Raw genomic sequence first — 27,607 nt, forward strand, 5'->3', positions numbered from 1 at the left:
TTACCTGTTCAAAAGGGTTGAACCCGTTCAATAGCTAGGCTATCCATACTACCGGAGATTCTTCTTATTCTTTCTCTTTCCATGGCGGATTCCCGGGCACAAATTATGAAACATTTATGAAACAATAGATGTCAAGTCAAAGATACTTGTTTCCCCAATCCATCTGTGGCAAGTTTTTCCCTAAATGTTTATGACAAATCCAGCTCCAGAACCAGCCATAGCCTTAGCCAGCTGTCTACAATTTTGAATATGGTGTAGCAACAAGAGATAACATTAGCTAGCTCGATAAGTTTTGCATGCCAGCTAGCTAAACTGACAGCTTTCAGTGCCCTACTTCTTGTTATTTCTCCACTCCATGTGGAAATCACCATATAGTTCCTACCCACAATTTGTGAATATGTATTACCAGCCTGAGTCATTCTTCAGATGTGGAACCTAAACAATCATTTTTGCTATAGGAAAGGAACTACATCAAAATAGGTTGCCCTCTGGTTGGGGGCCTTTATAGCTAAATTCCTACAATTCTACACATTACATATGCCTTATGGTATGATATCTGAGTGAGTAAGAATCAATGGGGGGCCCCTGGAGGTCAGGACCCCTGGGCACATGCCCTGCGTGCCCGGTTGGTAGTCGGCCATGATTGCTACCAGTTTAGATAGCTGGCTAGATATACTAACTACCAATCAAAATTTTCACATTACTTATTGACCCTTTGTTAAACCTCACCCCAGAATTTTGGCCAACCAATCGCAGTGCTCCAATGGATAGCAACTGTTGTTGAGTCCAACACCTTGGACAAGCTCACGTTTGAAACACATGAAAGCCACTGAGGACATTACAAAAACGTAGAGTTTTCATCCACAAGCTAATTGTTTGAATGGCTAAATAACTGACCAGTGCACCAGGGGTACTTGCTACTGTGATTCCTGAAATGCAGAGCCTAAGTATTTTTCAAATCGAAAATTATACTTTTGTTACATTGTTTGCTAGCTCAGGTGGTTAGCTAGCTCTCATTTTTATTGACGACCCAACTTTGCTAATGCTCTCTCTAGCTAGCTAGTAGCCAGTTAATATTACTTGTTTGTATGTTTGCTAGCTAAGTTAGCCATGTTATGAATACAACTCATCTGCTGTCAACATCAAGATATTATTTGAAAGCACTAGTTAGCTCCAAAAGTGGTTAGTAACTTTGGCTGCATGCTGACAGTGTATTCAGAGCCATTTGGCTGCATGCTGACAGTGCATTCAGAGCCATCCAGTGGCTAGCCACACTGCAACCTTCCTTTTACGAGGTTCCCGTGAAGCAGTTGTAATGACAGTCCATCACAACATAACAGAAAGTCTGCTGATTAGCAACGGGTAGTCTGTGTTTTAATTTAATTGTGTATTAAAAACACAGCTTGAGATCATTGTGAGGGGCTTCCTGTGAAAATGTTGTCCAAGGTCTCAATAGTTGCAACAAGGGGGCGGGGCTTAGCAAAGGGTAAATTGTCAGTCAATTGAGTGACTGACATAACAAGAGAACGACTGTTGATGCACAACCAAATTTCGAAATTGCACTATTCTTACTCTCAACAGCCAGTTGAGAGCCCGACTGACTTCTTGGATCAGGTGCCCCCTAAGCAACCGCTTATGTCGCTAATGCCTGGAGCCGGCCCTGGAAAGGACTCAGCCATGTCTAATTTGCACTGTCATACTTCTGAGTCTTCAGCCATGGTTAGCAAAACCCCTGTTGATAACCATAAGTCATCACAATGGTGATGGCAAGTGTTGATCTGAGGCCTTGTGTGACATACAGCTCTCTTTAACTGAGCCTTACGGATGTGTGATTTTTTTTGTTCTCATGTGTGAGTTAGAAAGATATTATTTGGTCAATATTTACAGGAATACATGATTTCTAATGTAATTTTTCATTGATCACAGTCCAAATACAGATCCCAAATCTGGTAGGACTGGAACAGTAGGACCGAGAAGACCACCAGGACCAGAAGGTGAAATCACCCCCTCCTCCACCATTATTTTTCTTTCCCATATATTTAGTTACTGTCTGTATCATATCATAAATATTCCACTAGTAAAGTTTGAATGTACAGTAATCACTCATTAGGCCTGATGTGAGGTGTAAGTGATGAGGGCCCCCAGAACACAACCACTGCTGTGACTAATAGTGTAAAACAAGGGGGTGCATAACCACTGCTGTGACTAATAGTGTAAAACAAGGAGGTGCATAACCACTGCTGTGACTAATAGTGTAAAACAAGGAGGTGCATAACCACTGCTGTGACTAATAGTGTACAACAATGAGGTACAGTTGAAGTCGGAAGTTCACATACACCTTAACCAAATACATTTAATCTCAGTTTTTCACAATTCCTGACATTTAATCCTGACCAATGTATTTTAAGAATGTGAAATGTCAGAATAATAGTAGAGAGAATGATTTATTTCAGCTTTTATTTCTTTCATCACAGAAGTTTACATACTCTTAGGTTGGAGTCATTACAACTCGTTTTTCAACCACTCCACAAATTTCTTGTTAACAAACTATAGTTTTGGAAAGTCTGTTAGGACATCTACTTTGTGCATGACACAAGTCATTTTTCCAACAATTGTTTTCAGACAGAATATTTCACTTATAATTCACTGTAACACTATTCCAGTGGGTCAGAAGTTTACATACACTAAATTGACTGTGCCTTTAAACAGCTTGGAAAATTCCAGAAAATTATGTCATGGTTTTAGAAGCTTCTGATAGGCTGACTGACATCATTTGAGTCAATTGGAGGTGTACCTGTGGATGTATTTCAAGGCCTACCTTCAAACTCAGTGCGTCTTTGCTTGACATCATGGGAAAATCAAAATAAATCAGCCAAGACTTCAGAAAAAAAGTTGTAGACCTCCACAAGTCTGTTTCATCCTTGGGACCAATTTCCAAACGCCTGAAGGTACCACGTTCATCTGTACAAACAATAGTACGCAAGTATAAACACCATGGGATCACGCAGCCGTCATACCGCTCAGGAAGGAGACACGTTCTGTCTCCTAGAGATGAACTGACTTTGGTTCAAAAAGTGCAAATCAATCCCAAAACAACAGCAAAGGACCTTGTGAAGATGCTGTAGGAAACAGGTTCAAAATTATCTATATCCACAATTAAACGAGTCCAATATCGACATAACCTGAAAGGCCGCTCAGCAAGGAAGAAGCCACTGCTCCAAAACCGACATTTAAAAAAACACCACGGTTTACAACTGCACGCGAGGACAAATATTGTACTTTTTGGAGAAATGTCCTCTGGTTTGATGAAATAAAAACATAACTGTTTGGCCATAATGACCATCCTTATGTTTGGGGGGAAAAGGGGGAGGCTTGCAAGCCAAAGAACACCATCCCAACCGTGAAGCACAGAGGTGGCAGCATCATGTTTTGGGGGTGCTTTGCTGCAGTAGGGACTGGTGCACTTCACAAAATAGATGGCATCATGAGGAGGAAAATGATGTGGATATATTGAAGCAACATCTCAAGACATCAGTCAGGAAGTTAAATGGGTCTGTCAAATGGACAATGACCCCAAGCATACTTCCAAAGTTGTGGCAAAATGGCTTAAGGACAACAATGTCAAGGTATTGGAGTGCCTATCACAAAGCCCTGACCTCAATCCTATAGAAAATGTGTGAGCAGAACTGAAAAAGCGTGTGCGAGCAAGGAGGCCTACAAACCTGACTCAGTTACACCAGCTCTGTCAGGAGGAATGGGCCAAAATTCACCCAACTTATTGTGGGAAGCTTGTGGAAGGCTACCCGAAGCGTTTGACCCTAGTTAAACAATTTAAATGCAATGCTACCAAATACTAATTGAGTGTATGTAAACTTCGGACCACTGGGAGTGTGATGAAATAAATGAAAGCTGAAATAAATCATTCTCTCTGCTATTATTCTGACATTTCACATTCTTAAAATTAAGTGGTGATCCTAACTGACCTAAGACAGGGATTTTTTATTAGGATTAAATGTCAGGAATTGTGAAACATTTAGTTTAAATGTATTTGGCTAAGGTTTATGTAAACTACTGTCTTCAACTGTACATAACCACTGCTGTGACTAATAGTGTATAACAGGGAGGTACATAACCACTAGTATGACTAATAGTGTATAACAAGAAGGTACATAACCACTAGTATGACTAATGGTGTATGTTGCAGTGTTGACATCATTTCTAAACTTGCTCTCTCTCACTCATGGTCGCAAGGGCCAAGTGGTTTCTGTGGCATCGCCACAAAATCTGCCATGTGGCTGGGCTACAACTACCCCCGAACCATGCCACCCCATATAATTCCGTGAGGTCATGGACAGAACAAAGTTTGAGTTTCATTGCATCATATACCAGAATGTGGGCAACATGGAACTGCTGAAAAAACGGCCAGATGGTGCTGCCCTCCTTCACCACCCAGCAGAATGGCTACATCACGGCCACAGGAGGCACACCGCTGCAGCTCAAAAAGGGGGGTGAGATCTGCCTGTCAGCTAACTATGGTGGCAACGGCATGACCTCTGACAGCTTCTCTCAGGGCACCTGATCTTCACTGTCTGGAGCCCATTCTGACCTGGACACTGATCCCAAAACACAACCACTCTGACACACAGGTTAGAACTAAGCTAAGGTTCTGTATTTTAAAAGAGAGATATTTTATTTTTCTTTCAAAAGACTCTTTTAACTAATGTTAATCTTTATCACATATACAATGAAAAGAGAGGTCAATTGACTGTTTTGTTATATTTGCACTGAAGTTTGTTATACTTGCACATGAGTGGGAGAGTCATTGCATGCCACATGTGTCTCTCTTTCTCTTTCCTCTATCTTTCACGTTTTTTCACCAAACCAACACCAATGCCTAAACAGTGTATCTGTGTGTTGACCCAATCCCTCTACCCCCCCAAACCCAATTATTGTTGTTAGATTAAATTAATCTTACCACATCAGGGAAATGCAATGTGATAACTTTTTGATTGTTAATTGCATTATTTCTTCTAATTATTGGTATGTGTTTTCCTTCTTATGAACTTTAAGGCTAATTAAATGATATAGTTTAGGTCTTGCACATAAAACACATAGGAACAAAATCTAACTTAATATGTGCTAATTATGAGTTTTTGGGTGATGGTGAAATTATGACAAATAAGAACAAACTCAAAACTATGCTCAGGGAGCCTACCTGCTGCATTGGGTCGGGCAAACCATTGAATTCTAAAGCTAAAGACTGAATATTTATGTAGTAAACTTCAGATGTAAATTATTATAAAGAAAATACTTTAAAACTAGATGTTGTATTTTCACATATACCGGATAGGTGCAGTGAAATGTATTGTTTTACAAGGTCAGCCATAGTAATACGGTGCCCCAGAAGCAAATTAGGGTTAAGTGCCTTGCTAAGGGGCACAGCAACACATTTTTTCAACTTTTCGGCTTGGCCCTTCAAATCTGTTTTTGATAAACAATTATATTCTGACTGTTTCATCTTTCGAAAAAATGAATACAAATAAATACAACAATAAAATAACACATGCACATACTCTGTGCTTTCTGTCACCTCAAGTCAAGACTTGCCCTCACATTTTTGGAGTAGCGAGACACAGCACAGCATGCACTTCACGCTCAACCAAAGGGGGGCGTGAAGGTTCCACCTCTGCTCGCGCACTTTTCCTCATGTGGAAGATGAGTATAGGGCTTTTCACAAAATACGAACATTTTCATGACAAAAATTAATAAACGATCATATCATCATACCAATCCCTATGATTCAAATTACATGCACGTTATAATTTTATTAATTTTGTTTTGCTTTTGCTCATTGAGCTACAGATTTCACTTATGGGGCACGGTTGAGTGCAATAGGCCTAAAAATGTGCAGAAAAATAAACCAACTTCTTACCCTTGGATGCCCAGATATTTGCCTATAAGCAATAGTGTGTTGGTTATCGCACATGTAATTAATAATCTATATACACTGACTGTACAAAACATTAGGAACACCTTCCTAAATTTTAATTGCACCCCCATTTGCCCTCACAACAGCCTCAAATCATTGGGGCATGGACTCTACAACGTGTTAAAATCGTTTGACAGGGATGTTGGCCCATGTTGACTCCAATGCTTTCCACAGTCATGTTAAGTTGGCTGCATGCCCTTTGGGTGGTGGACCATTCTTGATACACAAGGGAAACTGTTGAGAGTGAAAACCCCAGCATACTTGCAGTTCTTGACACACTCAAACCGGTGAGCCTTGCACCTATTACCATACCCCGTTCAAAGGCACTTTTGTCTTGCCCGTTCATAATCCATGTCTCAATTGTCTCAAGTCTTAAAAACCCTTCTTTAACCTGTCTCCTCCCCTTCATCTACACTGATTGAAGTGGATTTAACAAGTGACATCAATAAGGGATCATAGCTTTCAACTGGATTCATCTGGTCAGTCTGTCATGGATAGAGTAGGTGTTCCTAATGTTTTGTACACTCAGTCTACGTAAGAGTCAAGAATGTGCAAAAAAAACTTTTTGTGCATAGGGAAAAATTGTAACAAAAATATTGTCTATGTACATAAAACTACTACGGACAGGCTATAAGCTATATGGAAAACAGACAACTTTAACATTTTGTCAACTTTTACAGGCCTATTAATGTTATAACCAATCATTATTAAAGCAAACTAACATTTTTCGTAAACATTTTCATTAACAAAAAACGTTTTATTACTGAAGATAATGATTTAGAAAAACAATAGGCCTACAATAATACAGGCAGAGGATGACAGAAGATGTGGTTTGACTGCGCACCATTTTAATTGTTGTTGTATATTTTCCCCGGGGACTGACCTTACTTAAATAAGTAAACAAATAAATGAGCGCAATATATAGGCTAGCATCGATACAGACGTGGTGGGCCGCATTATCCCATTGTTCTCACCGGAGTGGAATGAGCGGACGGGAACCAGCTGCTGCGTCCCGGGCCATCCCCCACACGCCCCTGTGACCTCCTAGGACTTGAGTGCCATCCACAGAGAGTGGCGCTGGTAGGCTACTCCCCTGGGAGCGAGGGAATGCTTGTAGAGGGAGAGTGGCACACCGTACTCGATTGTTCGCTCTAGCAGTCACTGATTCCTCGTTCCACCCCCCATAAACACGCGCGGATGACAGTCTCCGTGGCTTACATTGATTAGAAAGCCGTTTGTCTCGCTCAAGGTGGTTTGAATATTTTAGCTAAAATATCACAGCCAACAAATTAATTTTTCTTTCGATCTGGCTACATGGCTAGATCTACCCATCTCTAAAGCATTTTTGTAAGGCAACCCAGCATTTTTTAAAGTGCACTAACGTTACAATTACTGCTAGGCTAGTTCGCTGTCATTTAGAACTGACAAAAATTGTGTTGGCATGAGTCCCGTTTGTCTAGCCACCCTCTCCGTGCACAATGCTCCTTGACTTGTGAATGGAAGAGCAAACACACCAACGCCTACATTGAGGAAGTTCTGATTCATTCAAGGCTTCTGAGGAGTCTACTGTTTTAGGCCAACAGTCCTCCTCCATTAGTCCTCAAGTCAAGAAAGTCTCTCTCATGCCAGTAGATGACTCCTTTCACCCGAGAGGAAATGGGTAGCCTACATAAAGCAGGTGGGCTACAGTTCACAATAAGTAGACCTAGACAGAATGCCAAAATACTTGTAAAAGCAAGTGCGGTTATTTTAGTGATGGTGCTATGTCATCTCGGTGTAGGCATACGGCTGTTTTTTTGTAAAGTAGTGTGGAGGAATTCCCAAGATGTGTATTACTTCCTTCAGCATCTGTAGTTATTTAATGGTTTCTGGTTAAGCAGAGCTGTCAATCAAACAAGTCGGGATGCGGGGAAGAAGAGTGTGGAACGAACACGGGAGGGGGCGGAGATTCAGTGGCAAGGATTCCGCAAGACTGTTCTTATAATTGGGGAACATCTGACTCTGTTGCGCGCTGGCAGATGGTCGGTTGAGGCGGGATCGAAGGAGGGAGATTTACGTTCATTGTTCAGGCGCTGGAGCTCAGTCCAGAGACAATAGCCTCCGCAAGGAGCAAGGGATGTAAAAACTTTTCTTTTCAGATTCAGAAAGATGGATAAAGAAAGCAACGGAAATTAATTTTTTTAATCTGGAAATTAAAACGCATAAAAACGTTTGCCAGCTCATCGAGCACATCTGTCAGGCCTATAGAAACATGCAGTTTGTCAGCAATTGTAATGTAAATCATGCAAATAACCTCAGTAAAACGCACCATACACACCTGGCCAGTGTTTATTGCAGACAGACAAACTACAAACGCAACGGTTTTTCTGCACAGGTTCTTCAGTGACATGACATCCTCATGGGAACGGATGAGGTCTAACTTTCCAACTGCAGAATATTTTTGATAATAAGGTTGAACGTATTTACAACTCAAATTTTGTTAAGTGAATTAAACATGGGTTCATATCATATTTATATCAGCATGATATCTGATTCCTCTATTATGGAACATTTTGGAATGTGCAGAAAATAAATATTGATTATCTATTTTGAACGATAGCCTTTCCAATGTACACATAAAACCACCTTATTTTGCATGGATGTTTTGTCAGTGCATTGGCTGTTGTTATAATGTATATCATTATTTATCATGTGTTAATTTGAAACGTATCAAACATATATCTGTACCATTTTAGACAGAACTTCCAATCATGTTGCCTCAGACTCACAGCACTGCCTTGGATGAGCAGCACAAACGTATGCAGTGAAGAATAATAGACCAACCAGACTACAATTGTTTAGCACGATGCCACTGATATCCTTAGTCGAACCACAGCTTTCAATCACTGCGCATTGTTCGTGTCAGACAGAGCGCGAGAGCGTGGCTGGTTGAATAGGCAACGCGCCTGCCGGGTGCGCTCTTGTGTTTAGTGATGACTCGACTGAAAAGGCCAAATAAGATATTCAGGATGGTTACTTTATACTTTTAATCCAGTTATCCTATTAAAATACAATTAGCAATAGAATGCCTAACGCAAGAAATATAACTGAAACTTTTGCCAAATTTTGAATAGCAAACTAAATAGACCAATAGTTTTGTTGGAAATGCAATATGTGTAAAGAATAATATTACATTTGACCTTTTTTAAGTAGCCTAGACTTAAATGCTCAAAGTGTAGGCTTAGTTGCTTTCATATTTCAAATTGACCTTTTTCAAAGGGAATGTACAATATAGCAGCGAAGATGAATAGACCAACCAGACTACAATTGTTTGTGCACGACACTGATATCCTTAGTCGAATCACAGCTTTCAATCACTGCGCATTGTTCAGGGAGAGCAGACAGAGCGCGAGAGCGTGGCTGGTTGAATAGGCAACGCGCCTGCCGGGTGCGCTCTTGTGTTTAGTGATGACTCGACTGAAAACGCCAAATAAGATATTCAGGATGGTTACTTTATACTTTTAATCCAGTTATCCTATTAAAATACAATTAGCAATAGAATGCCTAACGCAAGAAATATAACTGAAACTTGAGCCAAATTTTGAATAGCAAACTAAATAGGCCAATGGTTTTGCTGGAAATGCAATATGTGTAAACAATAATATTACATTTTAAATGTTTTAAGTAGCCTAGACTTAAATACTAAAGAAACTTTAGAAAAATGTGCTACAACGTGTTAGTTGTCTTTTTTCAGAACTTTCATATTTCAAAATGACCTTTTTCATTTTGTTATTTCTGTTATTTCTTTCGTTTTGCATGAATTTGCTGACTTAACTTATTTATTTTCTCACATGGTAATTGCGTGCATGCAACACTGACAAATCGTCAATAAATCGAAAAATAAGTAATAAATATATTAGGTGATTCTTATCAATGGCTGAATTAGTTAGTCACTGCAGTAAATAACTTAGTCCCAATATGGACGCCTATTGTGTTCACTGAAATGATCCATTTTTGATTTCAACATTGAAGAATAATTTGTTGAAACACAAAATCAAGCAATGAATATAATGTAGCCTGATAGTTCGATAGTCAACAAATAATAAAGCTCCATTGTATGAATTAATAGTTTAACCAAATTGATAAAAGTAATACATAAACAAAACTATATTTAGTGACATGTCATATTCTTATTTGTATAATCAATTAGCCTAAACAGCTGAATTGTTGTTTATATTATCCCACCTGCAATCCGAAGCAGTCTTTGGTAGGACTTCACTAGAGAAAAGTTTGATGAAACATGAGAGCTATAGGCTAGCTGGATGCTGAAATTGGTATAAGTCCAACTAACGGAGGCATTTTACACCAATGAGAGCATCAATTTCAACAATCGGTCCCCCATAAGGCAGTGTAGCCCCTCCTCCAGACCCTATCCCGGCAGAGGAAGTCATTCATGCTCCAGGACAGTGAAACGTTATTGCCAGCCCTTCGGCCTATAGATTCAAAGAGCAAAAGGTCTCTGTCTACTCTGTTTGAGAAAGATTCTTTCACCTGTGATTTTAGGACTTTCGTGTGGAAGTGTGTGCATGCATATCTGTGGTGTGCATATCTACGGTGTGCATGAGCTTGTCGAGGAGTGCTTGCGTGTCCACCAAACAGGTGATCCTTGTTTATGTTCGAACCGACGTTGGACGTTACCGATCCCCTGCTCTTGGACAATGATTGCAGTCCAACAGCAGATACATCATCTATTGCCTGTTTTCCTTCATGAGCACGTTTGAAGACAAGCAGTATTATTTACTTTGGGCAGCTAAGCCTCAGTCATCTTCCAAGTGTTCGATAGCACAGTATCCTGGAACTGACCTTCCAGTTCTAGTTTCCCAAAGTCATATCGCTCTCTTGTTTACTCTGAATTTCTCCAAAGAAATAAAAGAACAGCATTTGGTTTGTGTTTTAAATGTACGGGATCCAGGAGCATCTCATAAGAGACGTCAGCGGATTAAAAGAAAGAACTCTGGGAGAGGAGATGGATCCGGTCCGGTCCTGGGTGCGTAATGTCGGTGTTGTCGATGCTAACGTAGCGGCGCAAAGGTACAGTATACCTTCATGTTCTCAAGTCCTTTGTGGTATTTTGACGATATTAACGAGTCAATCTGTCTTATTGGCAACACAACATAAAACACTACTACGGACCTATAAGAAGTGAATTAGACCTCTTTAAGCATGCACGAGGAGTCGATGTAGGCTATTATGTAGGTAGTTTGTCTCACTTCAATATCCAAAAGCATATTATGCTAGGGAAATAATTAATACAAGTAAATGACAAATAACCTATGTGCACAGATCACCATAACATAGCCCATAAGTGACCGGTGGTGCCAAGCGGTCAAATATAACGTATTTTTGTTGATTATGCTCATGCCTCTTGTTTGATACTCATTGACCTCAAACTTCTCCAGACTTGGGATGAAACGAAAAAGCAACAGGTTGTCTTTGGGAGTTAATGGCCGGCGGTAAATAATGACAAATGTAGAAAAATAGATATCGAGCATCCCTGGCTTTGTGTGAGAGTGCGGCTTGTACGGGGTACGCGCTGTCAATAGCTAGGGGTGTCACGAGCATGAAAGGGATAGGGATAAAACAAAACAATTAAACAAAAAAGCATTCTGTCACGAAAGCGAGCGCCCGGAATAATGTTATTTTAGTGAGGATCACACCTCTTGGCTATTGATTTGTATGAAGCGCTTGAAACGCTTTTAACAGTTCGAGTCTGTAAATGTATCCATGTTGAATTATTCACTTATTTTATATCTCCATCCAGTTCTCTGATCACCATAGTTTAGGCCTATATCCAATAGGCTAATTACGATCTAAGTTGATAATAATAATAACCCAATAATAATAACAATACAATTATATTGGTGACAAATTCATATTTATATTGTCATCCCTTTCCCCAAAAGAAAGAGCTTGGAGAAAAATCTAAATGTATTTTGATGTTACCATTATATTATGCATTGAACATTTTTGCTCAGTGCTTTTCATACTGGTTTAAACGTAACTTTGTGAATTCTTCATGTTAAAATACTCCAGTACATATACAGTCTGTTATGATAGCCTTGGTATAAATTAGCCTTAAAATACTCCAGTACATTTACAGGCTATTATGATAGCCTTGGTATAAATTAGCCTATGTTTATATTATTCACAGGAGAACATGCAAAACAGTAAGCATGCAGACAAGGTAGCCTGACATTAATGTCAAAGGTGTATTGTCCAAAATAAACAGATGTTTGGTGCTAGGACAAACTTGTAACACATCTCTGTTATTTGGTGTGTTCGGTTAAGGTTATGACTGACTTTGCAAATGTGCGTTAACAGTTTTTTCATATTTTATATACATTTTTTTTGCAAACGAAACACGTCTCGAGTCATTTGTTGTTTGAAGGCCTTTATCACATCATGAGTATCTACTTTCATAATAGGCTACTCACTAAATATGGTAACTTTACCTAAAATGTATCTGATAGTTATTTGGCATGTGCATTTCTAAATCAAACCTATGTTGTACAGCTATAACTACGTAACACAGTTCAGACGTGTTCTATCAGTGTTTATTTGGTGGGAGTCCGTTTGAAATCGGTTAAATGGACGGTGGTACAGGCCCGCGCTTGAGTATTGAGTTGGCCTATAGGCTAGGATCCACCTATCAACCTAACCTATTATTCTCATCCTGTAGGAAAATTATCATTTGCGTATTCTGCTAGATCTACATTATGCATGCGAAAAAAATGTAGGCAGCGCACAATTATCCAATCAAAGCAAATGTTAATTTGTCAGACTTTGAAACTTTTAGTCCTTGGACTTTTCAAAGGTCAAGAGCATGAAGGTCAGCATGAATTCCAAAATAACTTTCACAGTATATTAAAAAAAAATATATCTGAAAGAAAGAAAACCTTTAAGGTTTGGAACTTTATATTGTGCAGCGTCAACAAAAAACAGCCTTGGTGTCATCTAGTGTAAGAGGCGAAGCATCAATAAACAACCAGTGTTAATTAAGCTGCAGGCATCCACGTTTGGGGCAAGTCAAACTTTGACCCACCCATTAATGATAAAAACACACTGAGAGGAGTGTTAGGATATTTTTGGACTTCCTTTCATTCCACCATCGATCATCTGTGATTTCCTAGATAGGTCATAAATAGAAAGTTACAGTCATTGAACCCAATGTTTTAAAACGTTTTGAAAGGCGTTGAATTGTTGCTAACAAATCATCTAAATTTAAACTCGTGAAAATTAAGCATCAACCAAGAATACAGTTAGACTACAGTAATAGGCTATTTATTTATTTTAATATGAATTAAGCATATTAATCATGTAGGCTCAAATTCATCCCGTTTTTTCCACAGTGTTTGTTCAGTGAGTATTTTTCAAAACGAATTTCCTCCATATTGCCATTTCTGCCCAATTCCTGTTGCAATAGTTGTTGAATCTAGAAAAAAAACATAAAGATCAGGAAGCATAGGAAAGATGTTCCTTTCAATAGTAGTTATAATCACTACAGACTTCTTTTCCTTTCATAATTTACTTTTCTCTGCAAATAAATGTATTGTTCATTAGACCTGTATTAGCTCAAAGTCTAAACTCAATAACCCTATAATTATTATGTTGTAGCCTATACAGTTGACCTTATTAAACAGTGATTGCAGTTGTAAGAGTTTTTGTTATGGGTGCCTGAGGATTGTGATGTAATGTGAAGGGATTTCACTCTCCTAATTTCCCTCTCCTCTCCTCTCCACAGTGGTGTAGCTCTCTCCAGGGCCCACTTTGAGAAGCAGCCCCCCTCTAACCTGCGCAAGTCCAACTTCTTCCACTTCGTCCTGGCACTCTATGACAGACACGGACAGCCTGTAGAGGTGGAGAGGACTTCCTTCGTGGACTTTGTGGAGCACGACAAGGTGTGTGTGTTTGTTTGTTTTAGTTTATTGAGTGTGTGAGTATATTTGAGAATAATATGTATTTCTCTTTATTATGCATGTCCGCTTTGTCTATTGTTTACCAGAAATACTTTAAAAAAAAGTTGGTAGCTATTACAGCAGTACTATCCAGCAAAGCTTTAAGCTGATCACATTTGTACAACCCGTAGCAGGACATTTCTGTGCAGCCAGTAGTCTACATCCAGGCGTTTAACTTGACCTTCCACATCCCCTATAAAGCTGAGCATAATGAACAGCTGACAGCTCAATGTAACACAAGCCTCACTCCCAATAAGCTGAGCTGATGATGAGCGATTGAAAAAGAATACCTAATGACTAATTAGCAGCCTTCCTCATTAGTGGGACATCACTACTTTTAAAAATGCAAATTACGCTTGCCTCTGTTAAGTTATACCATGTACACATCATCAAAGTCTCTTTTCCTCACACTCCCATGTACTAAATACTGCTGAGGGGAAGAAGTAAATTCCTCAGGTCAGACATGGGGCCAAAAGAAGGAGAGGAAGAGGTGCAGAGTGGCACTCAGATCAAGAGAGAGAGAGAGAGAGAGAGAGGGGGAGAGAGAAAGAGAGAGAGTTTAGAGAGAACCAGAGAGACAGGGCAGGGGAGGGGTACACTGCCCATGGTGGGAGCCTTGTGCCCAGTGTTGATGGATGGTTTTGCCTTGTGGTTAAACTTGAGCTGTGAGTGTGGGGCTTGTGGTCCAAACTGGTAACAGCTCTTCCCTCAGAGAGAGGATAGGGCACTGTCCTGTCAACAGAAGTTAAAACACTGTTTTGTTTTACTGAGAGTGTGAGAGGGAGGGAGACATGGAGGGAGGGTGAGAGGGAGGGAGGGCTCCACTCTGGGCATCAGTGCTAATGCCAGGGCTGAGGGCTGTCAGTGTTTCTCCTAACGCCACACACACAGCCAGGGCGAGGCAGAGTGATATGACGGCTGCAGAGGAGTTCATTTTCTGCATGGTTAACCTGGCATCTGGTTTTGTTTTGTTGTTATTCAGAGGTGGAAGGGTGATAAGGGGAAATAAATGTTCCTCTGTGTATATGAACACACCATTATATTCCAGTCTCTACTGTATCTCCACTGTCGATTTCTCTCTTTCTCACTTTTACTCATCTCTTTTAATCTGTCCACTGTTTTCCTTCTTCTCTTATCTCTCTTACTTTCTCCCCATCTCTGTATTCCTCTTTCTGCTCAGAGATGCCGGCTCCCTGGGTTATTGGACCAAAGAGCATTCCTTTGAGACCAGTTAGGGATAGACTAGGAAAGGGAGAGAAAGAGAGGGATAAAATGAAAGAGAGTGGTGTAGAGCCAGGGGGAAGAAGGGATGGAGGAAGGGAAGTTTCTCCTTCAAGGTCGACTGCACTGAAAGAGTTTCCACTCATTGAAGCACACACGCACAAAGGCACACAGACACAGACACTCAAAGACATGCAGACCTATACGTATGCACACATGAGCTTGTGTGGACATTAACTGTTGCATACATGATCCTTTGTACACTGTTGTATGTGATCATAAGAATCCCATAGCTTTAGGATTTCACATCAGACATGTGGCAGTTCAACTTCTAAAAAGAGGAGCTAACTCAAGGTTAAGGACCTTGTTCTGGAGCCCAGTGTAGGGTCCCGTCTACAGGGTAGGGATCCCTCTGATCCCACACCAGTCCCAGGGATGAAGTGAGCTTAACTGTGCTTAACTGTAACCCCACCGCGCTATAACTGCATGACTGCATTGTGTGTTTGTCTGTTTGTCGTCTCCTTCCAAGGAGCAGACGGGAGAAAAAACCAACAACGGCACGCACTACAAGCTGCAGCTCCTCTACAGCAATGGTGAGTACACCAGCCCTCCAAACCACCCTGGAATCACATGAGGAGCAGCATGTCCCATTCATGTCACTGTGAGAACTTGGGCATTCAGGAGTTGACATGGTCTGTGTGGTTTCATGTCTCTTGATTCTTTGTCCCGGAGACATTTTAGTGTTTGACCACTTTAGAGTGGGAGGAGAAACAGGTTGTCCTGAGCCAGACCACTGACCAAACACCATTATGCATCTCAATGGTCTGGCCATGGAATGGACATGATATGGACATTTGTTCCAAATATAAGAGGAAAATCCCACTTTCCCCCAACCCCCCACTCCCAGTACTCTTCTACCTACCTCTTCCTCTGCCTCTCATCCGACCTCACCCCTCTCCTAAATATCTATCCATTCATCCAATCACTGAGTTATTTAGCCCCAGATTTAGTTGTGTGTGAAGCTGCTCCAGGCCCCATAAACAGGGAAATGAGGTACACGGTGCCCCCCATGGTGTTACAACATCAGATAAGGGATGTGCACAGAGATTTTGGTTCCCATGAGCCTCCACTGCCCCTACTCTGCCATCCCTGTGGCACCCATGGGAGAGGAGATGAAAGACATGTAGCAGAAAGACCCCGACCATACACACTCATATACATGCACACACACACGCCTGGCTCTGCACCCTCCCTTTCCCCCCCACTTCCCTCTAGTGATATCAAAGCCCCCCCGATTGAGACTTTGATGAGGGGAACCCGTTTTAAAAGCAATACTCTGCATAGTAGGCTCCATAAAACAAAACCTTGGATAACATGCTGCTCTTCAGAGGCAATTCATTACATCAACGTCGTTTCTCTGTCCTGTGTGATTCTCAGCAGCCTACAAGGAAGTAAAACCAGTGTGTTTGAAGCGCCCAGAGACCAAAGGTTCAGGTGTTTTCTAAAAGCATGCTGGGAGGTTCTCTGTGTCAGATCCCAGAGCTGCTAAAGCCCTCAATTGATCCTGATCTGAACTGTATGGATGACCCAGGAAATGGCCATTATGGGAATCATATCAATGTCCAGTCTAAAACACTCATATCCCATGCCTTCAGGATTAGGTTGTCTTTGTGAGGTTAGTTTAGATTCCTCTAATGACCGTGTTTATGTCTGTGTACAGGGGTTCGTACAGAACAGGATCTTTATGCACGACTTATTGACTCCGTCACTAAACAGGTAAGGAACCCTGTTTTCCCTGACTGGATTTAGCCTGCTGTGCAGCTCATGCTTACAGCTTGATTGATTACACATGAAATCAAATGCCCCCATCACCCATGCTCCCTCTCTCTCAGCCCATATCATATGAGGGACAGAACAAGAATCCTGAAATGTGCCGGGTTTTGCTCACTCACGAGGTTATGTGCAGGTGAGTCATATACGCATGCGCGCACACACACACACACACACACACACACACACACACACACGCACACACACACACACACACACACACACACACACACACACACACACACACACACACACACACACACACACACACACACACATCCTTAAAAATGTATTTGGGTTTTGTTTTGATGTGTCTGAAATGTGGTATGCCATTTGGAAATAAGACTGGGTCTGAAATGAAAGTATAGCCAGTCCGTCATCAGGCTTGTTACAGTGTGAGCCCCCTGCTGCTTTCCAGCTCCTGTTTCTCTCTGGAGCCTCCCTCACAGATAAACAGGGGAAGACGGGGCTTCTTCCCCATGCATGCAGTGTTTTTGGAGGTATGGAGCAGTGGAGGCTGTTGAGGGGGAGGATGGCTCATAATAATGGCTGGAATGGAGTAAATGGAATGACATGTGTTTGATGTATTTGATACCATTCCAGTTATTCCACTCCAGCCATTACCATGAGCCCATCTTCCCCAATTAAAGTTCCACCAACCTACTGTGGTAAGCAGGTAGGAAGAGAAGGACACAGTGAGAGAGAGGTAGTGTTGGTGTAGTGGGGCAGTGGCACAGGGTTTGAGGGCAGGAGGGGGAATGAGAGGGGGGTTGGGCAGGGGGAGAGGGGCTAAGACTGAGTGGGCTTTGCCATTGTGTAGCCAGCAGATGCCCGAATGTAACTCACAGCTGGCTAATAACAGAGCCAGGGAGGCAGAGGGCAAGCGTCACAGCTGGGGAGTGAGGCCGCCTGACAGGGGGGCGGAGGGAGGGTGGAAGGGGGCAGGGCAGGGCCAAGCTGGGACACGAGAGGGGTGAGGTGAGGTATAGGGGTGGCAGATGGTTAGGGGAGGGGACACTTTTGTTATGCAGCGGAGGGGACTTGTAGGGGGGGGCAGGCTCCACAGACAGGACTGCTGACGAATTGTAGGATGCTGTGTGGGTGTGTTGATGTGTTTGTCTGTGTGATGGGGTGTGTTGATGTGTTTGTCTGTGTGATGGGGTGTGTTGATGTGTTTGTCTGTGTGATGGGGTGTGTTGATGTGTTTGTCTGTGTGATGGGGTGGGGGTTCTCTTTGATTTTGAAATCCATGTGACAGATTGCCAGGCTGGCTTTTCACTTTTGAATGGTCTCTCCCTGTTTGTATGATACCTTTTCTTCCCCTTTCTTTTATTTTCACCTCCTCTCCTTTGGCACTTTTTGTTTCCCTGGATCTGTGCAGTCTGCAGTGCAGTCTGGGACAGTGGTCGGGCCAGAGGAAAGATTTGTCCTGTCATGCTGGTTTGTTTCACTCATTGTGTTGTTGTGTTTTCTGTTTGTTATTTTGGAACACAGTCGCTGTTGTGAGAAGAAAAGCTGTGGAAACCGCAACGAGACGCCCTCTGACCCGGTCATCATTGACAGGTAACGGCACCTGTCACTCACTCACACTAACCAGACAACGTCAAACAGCCCAACTGAGCCTATGTTCTACTGTCTCCCTCTCAACTGTCCCTCTCATGCCTTTAAGATGTCCATTGTCCAGACATGCTCAGATGCAGAAATACTCACACAAACATTAATTTTGATAGAGCGAGCGAGAGAGACAGAGAGAGCGAGAGAGAGCGAGAGAGAGAGAGAGAGAGAGAGAGAGAGAGAGAGAGAGAGAGAGAGAGAGAGAGAGAGAGAGAGAGAGAGAGAGAGAGAGAGAGAGAGAGAGAGAGAGAGAGAGAGAGAGAGAGAGAGAGAGAGAGAGAGAGAGAGAGAGGCAGAGACCCATGTGGTTCCTGTGATGAGACCTCACAAATCAGCCGTTTCTTTTATGGCCAGTAAAAACAGAGGAGAGGGAGGGTTAGTGAGGGCAACGGGAGAGGAGGAGGGGGCAGGGGTAGGGTGTAGATGTGTAGGGGTGGTGGCAAGGTGCATACATGTCTGCATATTAAATGTGTGGGTGAGTAGGTACAGTCCGTGTGTGTGTGTATATATATTTAAGAGCTTTCCTCTAGGTCTGTTGCTGTGCCAGATCCCTGTAACAGAGCGTACCTACCCTATGAGTGTTTATGGCACTGAGGCATGCGTCTGTGGTAATTAGTGTCTCTGCAGTATACCTGTCGGTGCTAATGTAAGCATCTGTGTTTGTTAGTGACTGTGCTCACATACTGTATCTGTCTGTCTGTCTGTCTGTCTGTCTGTCTGTCTATTCGCTTGTCTCCTTTGCTCTGGTTGGTCAGCACACAGAACACTGTGGCGTCCCCTTACACTTAGTCCACATTGTCCTACTAAAAATACCTCCTCTGTACACAGTCCTAACTCCTGCCAAATATATGAATACAAAAATATTCCTATCAGAATCATGAAGAGTTAGGGTCTATCGTGCAATGTGAGGGTTATGTATTGTCTGTAGATTCCCTACCTGACAGTCAGTTATCAGGCTTTAGGGAGACGGAGCATTACCTTAATGGACATGTGTGAGGATTTCCAGGTCCCAGGGATTTTGGAAGTCACACCGTATCTGCCTGATATCAGCTGCTGTGATAAATGCTCATAAGCAGACCTTCTGTACAATGGTTTTTCTGTGACGTCATCTCTTCAACCTTCATCGCCCTTTCCTTCCCCTCACTCTTCCTCCCTCCCTCTCTCCATTCCTCCAAAAATACATCCCAAAATGTCAAGCATTTTTCTCTCCCACTTTCCCTCCCTCTTCTGTCTTTGTCTCTCCCCTTCACCCCCCCCCCCCCCCTCCTCTGTCCGAGCTGGCCGGCAGTTGACAGTGTGTCTCAGAGGATCTCTGCTGAAGATAGTTTTCATATAATGGAAAATTGGTCTGTTGTCTTTTGAATTTTCCCAGAATCCCTAGTAGCAGCTGTTTTGCTCATTTGGCGCATTACTTTCCCAACGACCCCCGTCCTCTTCCTCCATCTTCCATGGCAAAACCACTCCAAAGATTGTTTATAAGTAGCGCAGGGGGCTTGTGAATTGGAGGATCTATGTCAGTGTGTGGGCCTGTGCAGGCTGATGGTGGTACTGTGAGGATGGATTTAAATGGGATCGTTGACCTACTGTACCCTCTAATCACACTGGGCCCATCCAGGTCTGATAGGGGGTTATTCCCTCTTGACAGGCCCATGGATCCCTCTCCTTGGGGACCAGCCTATTAGCAGTTATGTCATTTGGGATAAGCTGGTGGAATTTGTTGCAGCGTTCCACTGTGTCCTTGCAGAGATCTCAACTTTATTTATTGTGGATTTTTGTGTGTGTGCATGTGTGCATGTGTGCATGTGATAAATAGCAAGAGAGAGTGAGAGAATGTGTCTGTGTCTGAATAAGCCCATATGTATATTGTTTGTGTATGTGTACATGGATGTGCACAGATGTTTATTTATGTATGTATGTATATTGATGTGTGTGCAATTGTGTATGTGTCGGTGACCCTTTGCCTGACCCTTTCCCTGAGTCACTGCTTGGGGCCTAAATGATTCATGTGTGTATGTGGAGGGGGGAGGTGGGTGAGGGTGGCTGTTTCTGAGGCTGCAGTAATCAGCCTCCTGCTCCCAGCCCCAACACCTGTTCTCCAATTAATATGCAGCGTGCTGGGGCCCACCCGCTCCTACTGCCGCTCCTACTGCCGCTACTACTGCATCTCCATCTCTCTCCCTTTCTCTCCCTTTCTCTCTCTATCGCTCTCTCTCTCTCTATCGCTCTCTCTCTCTCTATCGCTCTCTCTATCGCTCTCTCTCTCTCTCTCTCTCTCTCTATCGCTCTCTCCATCGCTCTCTCTCTCTCTATCGCTCTCTCTCTATCGCTCTCTCCATCGCTCTCTCTCTCTCTATCGCTCTCTCTCTCTCGCTCTCTCTCACTCTCGTACTCTTTCTCTCTATGGTCCCCCTCTCTCTTGGTTTGTCAGGCTCATACCAGTGTTTCTACCCTACTCATTCATTCTTTATCTCTCTTTCTTTCACTTCCTCTCTGCCCTTGTCTTTCTCTCTTCCTCTCCCTTGTGTTCTCTCATCCATCTCTTTTCCCTCCTCTTAGCCCATCTTATTTTGTGATAATTAGGCAGTGTCATTAAGACACCTACCCAAGCACAAGGGAGTTTGCAATTCCCCAAACGGCCCAAACCCCCTCTTTTTCTAATCTCCTTTCCATATTGTTTCGGTCCTCACCCCCCCCCCCCCCAAAAAAAAAATCCCCTCCTCCCTCTCCTGCTGCTCCACTCTGTCCTTCTCCCTAATCCTGATTTGAGTGAAAGGGGAGAGAGTAGATCACAGCTGATCCATAGGGAGGGGTGGTGGGGCCAGGGGGCTTGTAGGGGGTTAGTCAGGAGGGGGAGATTACTCTTAAAGACGCCCTTGTGTCGGGCTCTTATTCAGAGTAAAACACTGTTCATGTCATATTGCTTGCAGCGTCTACTAGTCGTGTTCTTGTTCAATCTGTCACTCTCTCACTGACATTCATACTTTTGCAAATTGAAGGGAACCTCTGTTTCAAATATGTCAATGGTTTTTGACTGATTGATTGACTGATTGATTGATTCCTCTGTCTTGCCCATTTCAAATCTTAATGGATTACATCCACACATGTGCCCTGTTGTTGACTGAATCTCAGGTGACTGAAGGATCTGTTTCAAAGATATTCTCTTTTACAGTATGGCTACATCCCTCCATACTCCGATATTCTGTTTCTACAAGCCTTGCTTTTGCATTGTCTGGCTTTGATATTTTCAGAGCTTGTCTAACTTGAGAATACTAGAACATACAGTATCCCTGTCTGTATCTCTCCCTCCATTTAGTTAAGGAGTTCTACCTCTACCCTCTGCTCAGAGACAGACAGGTCATTTATCGGTGGCATTACTGTCAGATGACCCCTGACCGTTAGAAAGCGCTAGCCTCTGTATTTCTAGAGGAGCATGCTTTACAACAGAGACAGGCAGAGAGTCAGTATTGGTGCAAGTGTTTGTAGGAATGTGAAGTGTGGGTTGGTTAGTGGGAGCAGTCAGGATTGGAGTGTACAAGTGTGGTTTTATATTTGGCTAGGAGGTTGGAATCAATAGATGGTCATAAGGAAATCATGGAGGATCCATCGTAAGGCAGGAGAGAAGAGTGGAGGAGAGGAGAGTGGGGGAGAGGGGAGGCAGGGGAGGAGAAGAGAGGGGAGGCAGGGGAGGAGAGGAGAGGGGAGGCAGGGGAGAAGAGTGTAGGAGATCGGAGGCAGGGGATAAGAGTGGGGGAGGCAGGGGAGAAGAGTGGAGGAGAGCGGAGGCAGGGGATAATAGTGGGGAGGCAGGGGAGAAGAGTGGAGGAGTGGGGAGGCAGGGGAGAAGAGTGGGGGAGAAGAGTGGAGGAGAGGGGAGGCAGGGGAGAAGAGTGGGGGAGGAGAGGGGAGGCAGGGGAGAAGAGTGGAGGAGAGCGGAGGCAGGGGATAAGAGTGGGGGAGGCAGGGGAGAAGAGTGGAGGAGAGGGGAGGCAGAGGAGAAGAGTGAAGAAAAGGGGAGGCAGGGAAGGAGAGTGGAGGAGAGGGGAGGCAGGGGAGGAGAGGGGAGGAGAGGGGAGGCAGGGGAGGAGAGGGGAGGCAGGGGAGAAGAGTGGGGGAGGCAGGGGAGAAGAGTGGAGGTAGGGGAGAAGGGTGAAGGAGAGGGGAGGCAGGGGAGGAGAGTGGAGGAGAGGGGAGGCAGGGGAGGAGAGGAGAGGGGAGGCAGGGGAGAAGGGTAAAGGAGAGGGGAGGCAGGGGAGGAGAGTGGAGGAGAGGGGAGGCAGGGGAGGAGAGGAGAGGGGAGGCAGGGGAGAAGGGTAAAGGAGAGGGGAGGAGAGTGGAGGAGAGGGGAGGCAGGGGAGAAGGGTAAAGGAGAGGGGAGGAGCGTGGAGGAGAGGGGAGGCAGGGGAGGAGAGGAGAGGGGAGGCAGGGGAGGCAGGGGAGAAGAGTGGGGGAGGCAGGGGAGAAGAGTGGAGGGGAGGTAGGGGAGAAGGGTGAAGGAGAGGGGAGGCAGGGGAGGAGAGTGGAGGAGAGGGGAGGCAGGGGAGGAGAGGAGAGGAGAGGGGAGGCAGGGGAGAAGAGTGGGGGATGCAGGGGAGGAGAGGGGAGGCAGGGGAGGAGAGGGGAGGCAGGGGAGAAGAGAGGGGAGGTAGGGGAGGAGAGGGGAGGCAGGGGAAGAGAGGGGATCAATGACAAGCACCATCTCACTAATTCAGGAGGGGTCTTTTTTAACAAGATGGTACTCTGAGGAAACAGGAATAATCAATGGGAATTTTCACATTTGGTCAATATTACTTTTCCCTTCCCCCTTTCAAAATGAAAGCGATTTCACAAGGACTGAATGCAAGGGAGAGATACAGTAGAGTTTTCCTTTCTGTCAACTAGAACATACAAAATCTTTCAAGTAAGTTATTTTCTCATCACAAATCAGGTTTCAATCTAACCTTTTTATGCGAGTAAAGTACATGTTGGATACAACTTTATTACAGGTCTGATGGAAACAGAACATTTGTTGGTAAATGTTCCAAATGTTGACAAAACGAAATACGACAGACAGTGGGAACTTTTTGTGTCTGTACAATTAATTGTGCGAGAATTGTCAGTGGAAACGCTTTTATGCGCCAATCTTGATATAAGAACCATCACATCGAAGTAAACATGGAGTCACGGGATGACATGGTGTGTGGTCCTCCCACTACGACTCGTTAGGAAAGCATGCAGTTTATTAGGCTACATATTAAATCAATAATGATGAACTTCACAGGGTGGTGAAAGTGCAAGGTGATGAGCTTGATGCTCCTTTCCAGTAAATATCGAGGGTCTTATTCTGGTGACATGATCATCGATGCTTGGCTGCCGTTTGTCAAATAAAAACAATATTGCTCCTTTGTCCATAATCATCTCATAGTGTAGGTTCTACCCGCACTGTATCAGCGAGCTGTTGGCTATAGCGCACGTGCCAATACCAGAGTGGGAACACACTATATAACGCATCAGTAGAGTTGAAAATATGATGGAAATTCATTTAACTGCAAAAATGGATTTTAATGTGCATTACGTCATCATGACTTTTAATCTGCAACAAGTCAATTTGATGGAAACACACCTCTAGTGGCAAAATGCACATATTGTTTTTATGCAATTTAAAAAAAAAATATTCTGAAGAAAATCTGTCGCCAATTGGATGGAAGCCTAGCTAATTAGACAAGAGAAGTCCTTTCCTATGTGTTAACACTTCTAACTGTTAAGTACTTATTATAGGAGGCAGTGATGGTTATGGTAAAGCCCACTTTTAGAGATGTGATTAGCCTTTTACTGCAGTGGGGTGAATCTACTTTCAAACAAAAGTATACACGCCACACACATGGTTCTGGGCTTTAAAAAGGAAGACACCTGTACAATGTCAGATATCGAGTTGAAAGGCATTCAATGTTGAGTTTGCATCCCAATATTACACTTTATATACATCACAGAAGAATGAAATATAACAAAACTGTTTGACATAGAAACACCGGATTTTATTCTGTAAAAAATCAATAAATATGAATAACATTTCACCCATGAAGCCAAAGAGGGTGCTTTTCGTCATTGACTGCAGGAAAGGGCTTCATTTGTTTAGACTCGACTTCAGGGAGTCGACCCTAACAGGAATCCATTGCTCTTCATCTTGTTTAACAGACCATACTGATCTTGTACTCCTGATTCTAGCTATGTGCTCGTTTGGCTGTTTTTAACTTGCCTTCACATAGCAGTGAATGAAAGTGTGCACACATTTGCTCTGAATCAATATCCACTACATGAACTTCCCGAAAAGCATTTGTGTCAATTTCTAATGTCTTCAGTTGGATGAGGATTATTTCAGTAAATGTTTTGCACATGTTATCTGTTGGAATCGATCCCTGTAGACATAGCTAGTTTCCACTGTGAGAACGTACAGTATGTGTCTGTGGAACAGCACCGTGTAGTCTAACATTCGTCTGTCCTCTGGCGCAATAAAACTAGAGGCATCTTCATGGGTCTTTACGGATTTAGTCTGTCTGGACAGTTTGACAATAAAGCATTCAGATATAATTTTTCATCGATTTGTATGTGAATGCCCTTCTTTAACCACCACGTCTCTAAGGGATTGTTTAACCATCTGTCTGAATCGTATTTTCTGTCTGTCTCTGTCTGTGACTGCCTGTCCGTCTCTCTCAATCCCTTCTTTCCTCCTCTCTCTCCTTTTTTCTCACTTACTTTCCCCTGTAAGTAGGATTTGTTTGGGTGATAATTATGAACACATTGTTTTATCTCCTGTCTCTGTGTGTTGTCTCTGTGTGTTGTCTCTGTGTGTTGTCTCTGGTTGTTGTCTCTGTGTGTTGTCTCTGGTTGTTGTCTTTGTGTGTTGTCTCTGGTTGTTGTCTTTGTGTGTTGTCTCGGGGGGTTGTCTCGGTGTTGTCTCTGTGTATTGTCTATGTGTTGTCTCTGTGTGTTGTCTCTGTGTGTTGTCTTTGTGTGTTGTCTCTGTGTGTTGTCTCTGGTTGTTGTCTCTGTATGTTGTCTTGGTGTGTTGTCTCTGTGTGTTGTCTCGGTGTGTTGTCTCGGTGTGTTGTCTCGGTGTGTTGTCTCTGTGTGTTGTCTCTGTGTGTTGTCTCTGTGTGTTGTCTCTGTGTGCTGCCTCTGTGTGTTGTCTCTGTGTGTTGTCTCTGTGTACTGCCTCTGTGTGTTGTCTCTGTGTGCTGCCTCTGTGTGTTGTCTCTGTGTGTTGTCTCTGTGTGCTGCCTCTGTGTGTTGTCTCTGTGTACTGCCTCTGTGTGTTGTCTCTGTGTGTTGTCTCTGTGTGCTGCCTCTGTGTGTTGTCTCTGTGTACTGTCTCTGTGTGTTGTCTCTGTGTGTTGTCTCTGTGTGCTGCCTCTGTGTGTTGTCTCTGTGTGTTGTCTCTGTGTACTGCCTCTGTGTGTTGTCTCTGTGTGCTGCCTCTGTGTGTTGTCTCTGTGTGTTGTCTCTGTGTGCTGCCTCTGTGTGTTGTCTCTGTGTGCTGCCTCTGTGTGTTGTCTCTGTGTGCTGCCTCTGTGTGTTGTCTCTGTACCGTTCTGAGTTACTGTATGTCTGTGTTGGCACGTCCCTGCTCCGTGTGCGAGCTATCCTCGTTAGCTTCTCACTGTAATTTTAATAGAGGGGAACATCACCCACCCCTCTCAGCAGAGCCCCCGGGAACATGGAGGGAGCAGGGCTTTTGGAAAGGAACATTAAACAATTGGCCCAAAAAATGGAAATGGAAACCATTATTTGGACAGTGTCAGGGGGTCAAATTACTCCCCTCTCCCAGATACATGCTCAGTAGCAGCCGAACTGTTACTTCATTAGATGTGCTATTGTAGATGTAAATAGTGTCCGTTTTAAAGATTGTTTCTCATAATCACTGAATCTGTATCTCCTTTACACTTGGATGTCATGGTCACCAGCAGCAGTGCATGTCAGGGTGGAGATCCTAGTTAACAGGCACCACCACCACCAACCACCAACCACCAACCACCAACCACCACCACCACTACAAACCACCACCACCACCAACCACCACCACCACCAACCACCACCACCACCACCACCAATCACCACCACCACCAACCACCAACCACCAACCACCACTACAAACCACCACCAACCACCAACCACCACCACCACTACAAACCACCCCCACCACCAACCACCACCACCACTACAAACCACCACCACCACCAACCACCACCAACACTACAAACCACCACCACCACCACTACCAACCACCACCACCACTACAAACCACTACAAACCACCACTACAAACCACCACCACTACAAACCAACACCACCACCAATACCAACCACTACCACCACCACCAACCACCACCACCACCACCACCAACCACCACCACCACCACCACCACCACTACCAACCACCACCACCACCTCCACCAACCACCACCACCACCACTACCAACCACCACCACCACCACTACCAACCACCACTACCAACCACCACCACCCCTACCAACCACCACCACCACCACTACCAACCACCACCACTACCAACCACCACTACCAACCACCACTACCAATCACCACCACTACCAACCACCACCACTACCACCACCACTACCACTACCAACCACCACCACCACCACCACCACCACCACCACCACCACCACCACCACCACCACCACCACCACTACCAACTACCACCACCACTACCAACCACCACTACCACTACAAACCACCACCACCACCACCACCACCACCACCACCACCACTACCAACCACCACTACCACTACCAACCACCACCACCACCACCACTACAAACCACCACCACCACTACCAACCACCACCACCACCATCACCACCTCCACTACAAACCACCAACACCACTACCAACCACCACCACCACCATCACCACCACCACCACCACCCACCACCACCACCATCACCACCACCACCAACCACCACCACC

General features: G+C 43.8%; 1 protein-coding gene and 1 long non-coding RNA gene across 6 annotated transcripts in view; both read left to right on the forward strand.

The window, feature by feature from the left end:
• The first annotated feature begins 814 nt into the window (after window positions 1-814).
• LOC110536636 (uncharacterized) lies at window positions 815-5,583 on the forward strand. 2 transcript variants are annotated; one of them, XR_016484625.1, is made up of 3 exons: window positions 815-947; window positions 1,927-1,994; window positions 4,252-5,583. It is a non-coding gene; the product is annotated as an uncharacterized LOC110536636 (long non-coding RNA). The 2 variants fall into 2 exon arrangements; XR_016484626.1 differs by lacking the exon at window positions 815-947 and adding an exon at window positions 1,585-1,719.
• Window positions 5,584-10,399: 4,816 nt separating this feature from the next.
• The window catches only part of LOC110536084 (transcription factor COE2), a 39,603-nt gene continuing 22,395 nt past the window's right edge, over window positions 10,400-27,607 (forward strand). Inside the window, exons 1-6 of one of the 4 annotated variants that reach the window (XM_021621626.3) lie at window positions 10,400-11,059; window positions 13,770-13,926; window positions 15,734-15,797; window positions 16,925-16,980; window positions 17,097-17,170; window positions 18,529-18,597. In XM_021621626.3, the coding sequence (XP_021477301.1) occupies window positions 10,926-11,059; window positions 13,770-13,926; window positions 15,734-15,797; window positions 16,925-16,980; window positions 17,097-17,170; window positions 18,529-18,597 (554 nt within the window). In that variant the 5' untranslated portion in view covers window positions 10,400-10,925. The remainder of the gene's footprint in view (window positions 11,060-13,769; window positions 13,927-15,733; window positions 15,798-16,924; window positions 16,981-17,096; window positions 17,171-18,528; window positions 18,598-27,607) is intronic. The other 3 variants (XM_090190735.1, XM_021621628.3, XM_021621627.3) reach the window with 3 other exon arrangements.

The sequence above is a fragment of the Oncorhynchus mykiss genome, chromosome 11 (genome assembly GCF_057628025.1).
Source record: "Oncorhynchus mykiss isolate SJ-2025 chromosome 11, ASM5762802v1, whole genome shotgun sequence".
Taxonomy (NCBI): Eukaryota; Metazoa; Chordata; class Actinopteri; order Salmoniformes; family Salmonidae; genus Oncorhynchus; species Oncorhynchus mykiss.